We start from the raw sequence: 9,126 nt of genomic DNA, 5'->3' as shown, positions 1-9,126 counted from the left end.
AAGCCGGTCCAGCTGACGGTGGTGGGCGTGACCAAAACCACAGTGACAGTGATGTGGGCGTGGCAAAGAAACTCTGGACCAAGTGAACGAGTGAACGGATACAGCGTGACGCTGAGGAAAGACTCAGAGAGACAAAGTAAAGTCGCAGCATCAGTCAGAGGGTTAAAAAATGCTTTTCAAAGCTAAGTTTACATCACAGTACTTCAATGCTGTATAGTCGAACTCTAACCACAGAGCACGCTCTCTCCGCTCCAGCTCTGTCTCTGTGGCCGGACCAACGGCAGCACACCTTCCTCAACCTGAAACCAAACACTGAGTATTCTCTTCTCCTATTGGCCGATAATGTTTCCAGAAGCTTCATCTCAGTGAGAACAGACTTCGGTAAGTTGAACTGTTTGATTTAAAAGCAAAATGTCAATCAGTCACTGAAAAATTGTACAATAAATAAAATACAAAGAAAAGTAAAAATGCCTATAATCACCTGTTCATTTTAGATTATTAAACATTTCTGTAAAATTTTGTCGCAATTAGTGAAAGAATCCTTGAGTTATGGCCAAAAACATGATTTACGAGGTCAGTGTGATCTTTAACCATCAAGGTCTAATCAGTTCATTCTTGAGTCCAAGTGGATGTTTGTGCCAAATTTTAGGAAACTCCCCGAAAGCCTTCAAGAGATATCAGCTTCAGGAAAATAAGGCGGACGTAAGCTCACAGTGACCTTGACCTTTACACCTTTAAATTCTAATTAGTTCATTAAGTCAAAGTGGATGTTTGTGTAAAATTTTAAGGAAACTCCCTCAAAAACTTGAGAAATTGTGAGAATGAGGCAGAAAAAAGCTCACAGTGACCTTTGACCGCCAAATTCTATTTTTTAATCTAAATGGATGTTTGTGTCAAATTTGAGGAAACTCCCTAAAAGTCTTCTTCGAACATTACATTCAAGAGAATTATATGGATGCTAGGTCACAATGACCTTTGACGACTAAATTTTGATCAGTTCACTGATGAGTCCAAATGGACCTTTGTGCCAAATTTGAAGAAATTCCCTGTGTGTTAAGATATCGATTCACAAGAATGAGACAGATGCAAGTGTACAGTGACCTTGACCTTTGACCTTTAACCATCAAACTCAAATTAGTTAATCATTGGGTGCAAGTGGACGTTTGTGCCAAATTTGAAGAAATTCTCTCAATGCGTACTTTAGATACTGCATTCACGAGAATGGGACGGACAACCCAAAAACAGGATCCATGAACATGATGGAGGCATAAAATAACTTCAGTAAATTAAATAATTGAGGCATTAGAGTTTCCCTTAACTGGCTACCGAGTTATCTTCAGTGTGACTTCAGGCAGAGAATAATTAATACTTTTCCACACAGTAATCTTTGATTCTGAACTAACCGCGGATGTTTAATTTCAGATGAGGTGCCAGTGGTGGCTGCAGCGACTCCTCTGCTGCTGCTGGCTGTGACTGTGTTCATCGTCTCCATCCTGTCCAGGACTCTGTGAGTCAACACGCACATCATCACGCTGCATCGTGTCCGAGGGCTTCGATAAACGACACCGGGGTGCATCTGCTGTCTGTTATTATGGCTGCTGATCATAGATGGATTACTCAATGGGCCTACTGGGCACATGCTCAGGTTCCCAAAGCAGACAGGTTTCCATAACAGATTTGCACAAAACTTGAGCAATATTTTTTAAATGACGATAAAACACAATTGTCTGTAGGCGGGTTTTCATTAACCCTCAAATTGCGAGAATTGAAGTTGCGAATACAAAATACGCCCAATGGAAACAACTTTGAAACCACAAAAGTTTTTACGCTTGCATGAGGTGGTATTTCAGGTGATTTGTAACTGCAATGAAACCCTTTTTTTTGCTTTTATGCCAACCGCCACAAATCCCAAAAGAGAAGAAAGTGCAACAAAGTCACGTAACGTTGTAAAAAACATGACGCGGTATGTGTGGACGGAGGAAGAGGCCGAGATCTTCTCAACTCTGATAAGAGACAAAGAAACTACGGGGATATTAGATCGGCTTTATCGAGCGTCTGCCTTGGCTACAGGAACGTTACTGTGAGAGGAAAGTCACGTAACATTGTGAGAGTAGTTGCATAACTCAATGGAAACGCAGTCATCTCGCAACTGTGTTTCAAGGAAATTTCAAAACTATTGCTCAAGGATTGTACAAATCTTTAACAGAAACCCAACTTTTGCTTGCACGTTCTGCAACGTCTCCTCTGGTGATAACATCCCAGTAACCATGGCGATGGGTGTTCAAAACATTAGCAGCTTTATTTCTATTGCAGCCACCGCACCAGCCGTCATTATTTACAATCCAAGGCCACGTAGGCGTGTTATGATGGAAAGGCCAACTTGTGAGAGCATAAAAACTTTTTTGAGATATAACTGATTAGAGTTTCTTTTTAACAAGTTACGTGTTTTAGATTAGATGTATTTTGTATTCCCAGTTGAGGGTTAATAGAAACCCGCCTAGTGTTCAAAAAGCCCCCAAAATCAGATGAATAGGCCAAAAATGTCCTATGCAAAATTTTTAAAAAATTGCATGTCTGTCTTTTCAGGGAGGGAAATCTCTCCTCTCTTGGGGTTTCTTCCATTATCTTCTTGACAAAGGAGTTTTTTGGGCGATGAAAAGCTGAAAAAGACAGGGAGCGCAGTGTGCTGTACAGATTATCAGACCCTCGGGGCTCATAACTCAATACATAAAGTTGACTTCATTTTCTGAGTCACAGCTGTTTAATTAAAGTTCTTGCACACCTTTTTCCTTATTTCTCTGCAGGTACAAATCCTATTTCTTCCCGCTCATCTCGAGCCCTCGGGGCAGCACGGCAGGCCAGTGGCTGATGGACCCAAACCACCTGGTGAGTGTAAGAAACAGGTGTTATTGTCCCCACCTGTCCGCCTGCTCTGTAAGTACAGTACTGGCAGATTATCACCTGACGCTGTCCTTGGCCAGTGTAGCATAACAACATCTAACATTCATCTGACGCCATCGGCATCACACTCATAGCCAGAAGCTAGCATTTTTTAAATGTGGGAGACCACAGACACAATGACAGATTTAAATGATTTTTAATGTTATGATCCTCAGAACCCATACACTCGCGAGATCACACGCGTCCCGTTTGTAGATAAGATTTCACAGCGGCGATCTCGTAGAATCTCGCGTGATGAAACGTGACTTCAGAAGAAAAACAGATATGGAGGACGATCGCTGTTGTTGGAGTTGGAGTTGTTTTTGAGCTGTAGATGTACGCAGCATCGGTTTGGTGACTCTTTCTGGTCTCCTCGCTCTCATTGGCTGTTGCGGGTTTCCGCTCAGTATTTCATCTTGAATTGTAAATATCAAACATGTTCGATATTTAAGATTGAAGAGGCTCCGACACCATCAGAAACATTAAGATTATTTAGATAACCCCTCACACTTAACGAGTATTTGGGCAGATAATCGGTTCTGACCAGCCCCAGACTGAATCGGGCCTAAAATCGTCCCAATTATCCTCTAGTGTGTATCAGCCTTTAAGGGAGTAAATGAACTTGAGTTCGATTCAACCAAACAGGGCAGGCGAGAGAGACCTCAGTTTAACCCACCAGAAACCTAAATGCTGCTTCACCAGGAACACTTTGTATCCCTTAAACAGAAAACTGCAGAGAAAACCATCCTGGATATCAAGGACTTCCAGGTGACGGATATACTCGGAGAAAAGAGTCTCATTACGGTCGATCCGTGCTTCTCGGGAGAAGATCTACATGAAGACGCCCCTCCGCTGTCCATCAGCCTCCTCACCAACAGACTGTCCTCTCTGGAACTGGACGCAGAGTATATTTCTGATGCTCCGGTGCTCACAGAGCACCCGCTGCTTTCTCTGCCGTCCTGTCCCGATAAATACCCAGTGGACCGCAATCATCCCAACAGCCGAGAAGTGGACGTTGCTCTGTTGCATCAGACACATGAAGCCCTGAGCTGCTTTTCTCAGAAAAAGGAAGAGAGTGATGAAAACGCTGACCTATCTGAGCCGTCACATCCGAGAGAAACTGCTTTGAAATATCCTTTTCGTGACTTGATGGCAAACGGTGACCGTGTTTATCAGATGGCATGTGAGGACGACTATTTGGTAAACTCTACCTTTCTGGGGAAAACTGAAGTGTAAAGAGTGGACACGGTTGTCTTGAGATCTGTGAGACTGATTAAACCGCAAACTGTTGCTTCACTGCAAAAAAACTGCAGATGAAGACTGAATCAACAACTTGAGCTGCATGCTTTCTCACAGGTGGAAACGTTCGAGCTGAAGGCTGTAAACGTGCTGCTGACTCCTTTAGGCTGCAATGTCCTTCACACCGCAAAAACTTCACCTGGGTGCACACCATTTTAGTGTGTTTCTGACCCAATTTTTGAGCATTATGACTTACTTTAGAGTCGCATTTCAGCTTCATCTGACCTTGTTTGCGGTGTAACGCACACGTGTATGTAAGGACCAACCATGGACTGATCAGCTGCTCCAAACCTGTTCTCACACAGAGCCAAGAGTGACTCCCAATGCGTTTTTTACTGACCGTGCTTGTGCAAAACATCCGACAGAGCATCAGAAAGTGTCCTAGCCTCATGACAAGTCATGTGGTTCGAAGTTGGTGGAATTTTGGTAACATAAATGCCCCTATAACAGTGATACTCAACTTAAGCCCACAGGCCGAATCTTGCCCTTGATAGGGTGCCAGGTGGTCCCCCGACCGTTTTCTAATTTGCATTAAAAAAAAAGTTTCACACTGGGAATTGTTTTGGTACTTTTAGAATACATAATGTGTCAGAGTGCATAAAACAGCATTAAATATCGATTATTGATCAAAAAAAAGTGCTAGTGGAGGATCCTAGAAAATGTATTAAAATCCGTGAAATGTCCTAAAAACCTAAAAACATCCTAAATTCCTAGAAACATGTATGGGGCTGCAAAAGCGGCTCTGAACTAAAGCAAGTTGAGTATCGGTGCTCCTCCTCTCCCCTCCGATACGAACCAGAAAAACGAAAACATGAATGCCTCATAACGAACTGTTCTGGTGTAACGCTACAGACCTCCATGAGCAAACAGTCCCCTTCGTGCTTTGAGCTTTGGAGCTTAAATTTATCGTATTTTGAGGATAATTATTACAGTGTCAGGATGTGTTCAGACTGAGCGCACACCGTGTTTGTGAAGCGTGTTTTTTAGTACGTATTTGTCATTTAATGTTCAAGACAAAATGTTGCCACACACAATGAAAATTTGTTATATCATTTTATTAAACTGAATATTCTGTTTATTTAGAAATTTACAGTGCATCAGTTTTCTGTGTCAATGATCAGCCTGTAATTGTTTTGTTTGTGCTGTAGCAAAATAATAACGATCTTATGTTGATTTTAATTGATTAATCTTCTCGACTTGTGCACCATATTTCATAAATCAAAGTCCCGTCTGACAGCTGCTGCCCAAAGATTCAGGCGTTTAAGATTGCTGTGTCACTGAGGATGGTCCAGCTTAAATGTTATGTCCAGATTTGTTAAAAATTAAGGACAGGAACAGTTTAACATCCCAGTGCAGCTGTTTTTCTGTAATTGCAGAAAATATCTGTCTGCAGCAGTGCACACTTTTTCTATTTGTTCCCAAACTGTGTACAGTTGTCTTTGATTTGATCCGTCGTCACATTGCAAGTTAAAAACTGAACTCTGGATTGACTGTTTTGAGTAGAAGGATTTCCATTAAACCCCAAATTGTGCAAATTGAAATTGCAAATATAAAATAAACCTAATGGAAACATGTCGATTGCGAAAAAACTCCACTTTACCACAAAAAAAATCTGAATGCTCACATAAGATGGTATTTTATGTGATTTGAAAAAGCCATATTTGGCAAAACTGCAGTGGAAACACTTTTTAGTCTTTTCTAGGTCACATGACGCTGTGTCTGTGTGTCAGCAGGAACTGGCTCCCTCATGATGCAGCAGGAGCTACAGGAGCTGTTATTGCATCACAAAACTCTGAGAAAGTTGAGCCGATCATTCGGAAGTTTTTCACAATTCCTCTGTGAAATTGTGAACTACATCTCCCAGAAATCCCTCATATGTGGCCGCTCCCTCGTATAAGGGGCTCGCCTTTCCATTATGGCTCCGTAACACGCCTACGTGGCCTTGGATTGGAAATGACGGCTAATGCGGTGGCTGCAACAGAAATAAAGCTGCTGATGATGTTTTCACCAGAGGAGAAGTCGTACAGCATCACACAGTCCTCTCACAATTGTGTTTATCGACAATTCAAAAATATCGCTTACGTTTTGGGCAAATCTGTAATGGAAACCCTCTCGTGTATAGTTTGTCCTTTCCTATTCTGTACAGTTCTGTCTTTGTCGTTATGTGCAGACTGCATCCGTCCACACACAGGAAGTGTGTTGAGAATATTTAACAGGAAGTACTGTGTCACGTACAACCTGAAGAATCTGGTGATTTCCTCGACTGGCAGCTGGTTTTGTCGTAAAAAAAATCAGACAGCTGCTGTTTTTTTAGACCCGTCTGACCGTCTGAGGGTGTGTCCACACCGGCTGTTGAGGTTCGAGTGCTAAAAGTTTGAGTTTTAGAGGTTGGAGTTCATGCCGATCCAGTGTTTGATCAGCTGGTGTGCGATGGTCTGTCTGGGAGGGAAGGTGAAGGAAGCAGGACGTATTCCTCTGAATGAGTCAATCACCTAAACAAACATAACGTTAGACTTAAAATTATTCACTAACAAAAAGTACAGCACAGAAGATTTCTACAGTCAGCACAGTTTGAAGAATAGTGTCGCCAATTCAGTATCTGACCAAATGTCTCCCCTTCTGTTCCTGATATAAGATGCTGAGTAACGGCCAGAAATGTGTTTTAGCAGACCATTATGAGGACAATTAAGTTGCCTTTGACTTTTTGGATATAAAATGTCATCACTTCATCATTTTATTCTATAAGACATCTCTTGAGTTATGGCCAATAACATGTTTTTTGAGGTCACCGTGACCTTGAACTTTCACCTTCAACCATCAGAGTCTAATGAGTTGATTCTTGAGTCCAAGTGGACGCTTGTGCTAAATTTAAAGGAAATTCCCTCTTCGCCATCTTCAGATATTTTACTCAAAACAATGAGACAGATGCACGTTCACAGTGACCTTGATGTTTGAAGACCAAATTAAAATCAGCTCATCTTTGAATCCAAGTGAATGTTTGTGTCATATTTGAAGAAATTTCCTTGAGGTGTTCTCGTCATATTGCTTTCACAATAATGACACAAATGTAAGGTCAAGGTTATTGTGAACAAAATCCATTTGAATGTTTGTGCCAAATTTGAAGAAATTTACTCAGAGGTGATCTGGAGATATCGCATTTACAAGAATGAGACACATGTGGTCATGGACCTTGATCTTTGACCTATGACCACCAAAATCGAATCATTCCACTCGATCCACTTGGATTCAAGGATGACCTTGAATCCAAGTGGATTATTGTGACAGTTTTGAAGACATTCCCTCATAATGTTCGACAAATAATGCATTTACAAGAATGAAACGGATACAAGGTCAAAGTGACCTTGACCTTTGACCTATGACCACCAAAATATAATCACTTAAGCCTTGCATTCAAGTGGAAGTTTATATTAAATTTGAAGAAATTCGCTAAAGGCGTTCTTGACATATCGAACAACCTGAAAACAAAATACCTCCGGCCACAGCTCGCGTTGGCATGGAGGCATAAAAATAAAATTATTATCATTAAATCATCTCCATCACTGCCTGAGCCATTACTACCAACTGATGAAGGCCATGAGATACGGCTGAAAGCTCTGGAAAATCTACAGTAAGAAGAACTTGTGCAAAGAATTTCTAGAGGTCAGTGATGAACGATGGTTAAGTCATTTCATTGAGGAGTAGCACTGATCATTTCAGTCATTATTATGCTTATTTATATTATTAATTGTCGTGCTGATAGTAAATGATGTCATGTTTGCACCTGCTGACGCGGGAACCATCGAGCTTCCTCTATCTCGTTCCCGTCCACTTTGATGTCGGTCGATATGGCGACAGCGAGGCAGCCAATCATGAGGTTGGAGGGCATCGGCCACGGCTGGCAGGAGACATACTGAACCGGCCCGACCTTCACTCCGCTCTCCTCCTCCACCTCCCTCCTCACCGCCTCCTCCAGCGCCTCCCCTGCAGGAGAAAAGGTCAGTAAGGGTAACACTTGAGTTCGGGCATGGAGACGTGATGGTTACAGCTTTTATTCAGAGTGTGTGTGTGTGTGTGTGTGTGTGTGTGTGTGTGTGTGTGTGTGTGTGTGTGCGCGTCTGTTACCAGGCTCTACGAATCCAGCCAGGCAGGAGAACAAACCAACTGGAAAGATCTTCTTCCTTCCCAGTAAACACTGGTTTCCATCAGGGTGGATCACCAGCATGATGACCACTGGGTCTGAGAACACACAGGTGAGAGGTGCAATTGGTGCATTTTACAATTTTATTTTTTGATCATTTTGGCTGTGTTCATGCATATGGCATAAATTTTGACCAGATTGTGTATTTTTGTATAAATTGTGAATTTTCAGCTCAGCTCCTACAAAAAGTCTAAAATACACTGTGGAAACTAAGTTGCTCCACTGAAACCCATTCAAAGTGACATTTTTGATCCCACAGCCATCAAAGCAGAAAAACATGACTTGTATTATTTCTGGGTGTCATTCTGGGCTTTTGACTTGAAATTTTTCATTTTGACTATTTTCTACCTGATGAGGTCATTTTGACCATATTTGGCATATGGAGGAAATACATGCTATTCCACTAGGTGACCTGTCACAGTCAATGTAGCTGCTGATCACTGACAGATCCCAGACTGTGATCATCATGTTGTTGTTTTTTTTGTGCATGTAAAAACACAGTGGCATCATGACAAAAATATGTCATTTAAAGGGTTAAAAATCTGAAAATTAATGCATATTTGATGGATTGATGTTGGTTTACAATGTTGGTTAATTTTTCCTTTCTGAAGTTGACCTAATAACTCTGCGTTTTTTAATGCATGTGTTTCCCTGATGACGGATGGTTGGAAAATGGGCTTAACAACTGA

The 9,126-nt window shown here is 41.7% G+C and overlaps 2 protein-coding genes across 2 annotated transcripts; one reads left to right on the top strand and one right to left on the bottom strand.

Annotated features, from left to right (window-relative positions):
• Positions 1-6: 6 nt before the first annotated feature.
• On the top strand, positions 7-4,873 carry LOC121938661. The gene is made up of 5 exons (XM_042481842.1): positions 7-136; positions 256-381; positions 1,423-1,507; positions 2,805-2,886; positions 3,667-4,873. Exons 1-5 carry the CDS (start codon positions 52-54, stop codon positions 4,174-4,176), a joined length of 888 nt encoding a protein of 295 aa, XP_042337776.1. The 5' UTR covers positions 7-51; the 3' UTR covers positions 4,177-4,873.
• A 1,406-nt stretch (positions 4,874-6,279) lies between these two features.
• Positions 6,280-8,470, bottom strand: LOC121938662 (NAD-capped RNA hydrolase NUDT12-like). Its single transcript, XM_042481843.1, has 3 exons — positions 8,362-8,470; positions 8,021-8,220; positions 6,280-6,731 (listed from the first exon to the last, which is right to left on the bottom strand). The coding sequence occupies exons 1-3, from the start codon at positions 8,459-8,461 to the stop codon at positions 6,621-6,623; spliced, it is 411 nt and encodes a 136-aa protein (XP_042337777.1). The 5' UTR covers positions 8,462-8,470; the 3' UTR covers positions 6,280-6,620.
• Positions 8,471-9,126: the final 656 nt, after the last annotated feature.

This window comes from Plectropomus leopardus, unplaced genomic scaffold (genome assembly GCF_008729295.1).
Source record: "Plectropomus leopardus isolate mb unplaced genomic scaffold, YSFRI_Pleo_2.0 unplaced_scaffold3073, whole genome shotgun sequence".
NCBI classification, from domain to species: domain Eukaryota; kingdom Metazoa; phylum Chordata; class Actinopteri; order Perciformes; family Serranidae; genus Plectropomus; species Plectropomus leopardus.
Note: the sequence above shows the minus strand (reverse complement) of the source record. Positions and strands in the feature narration are given on the sequence as shown.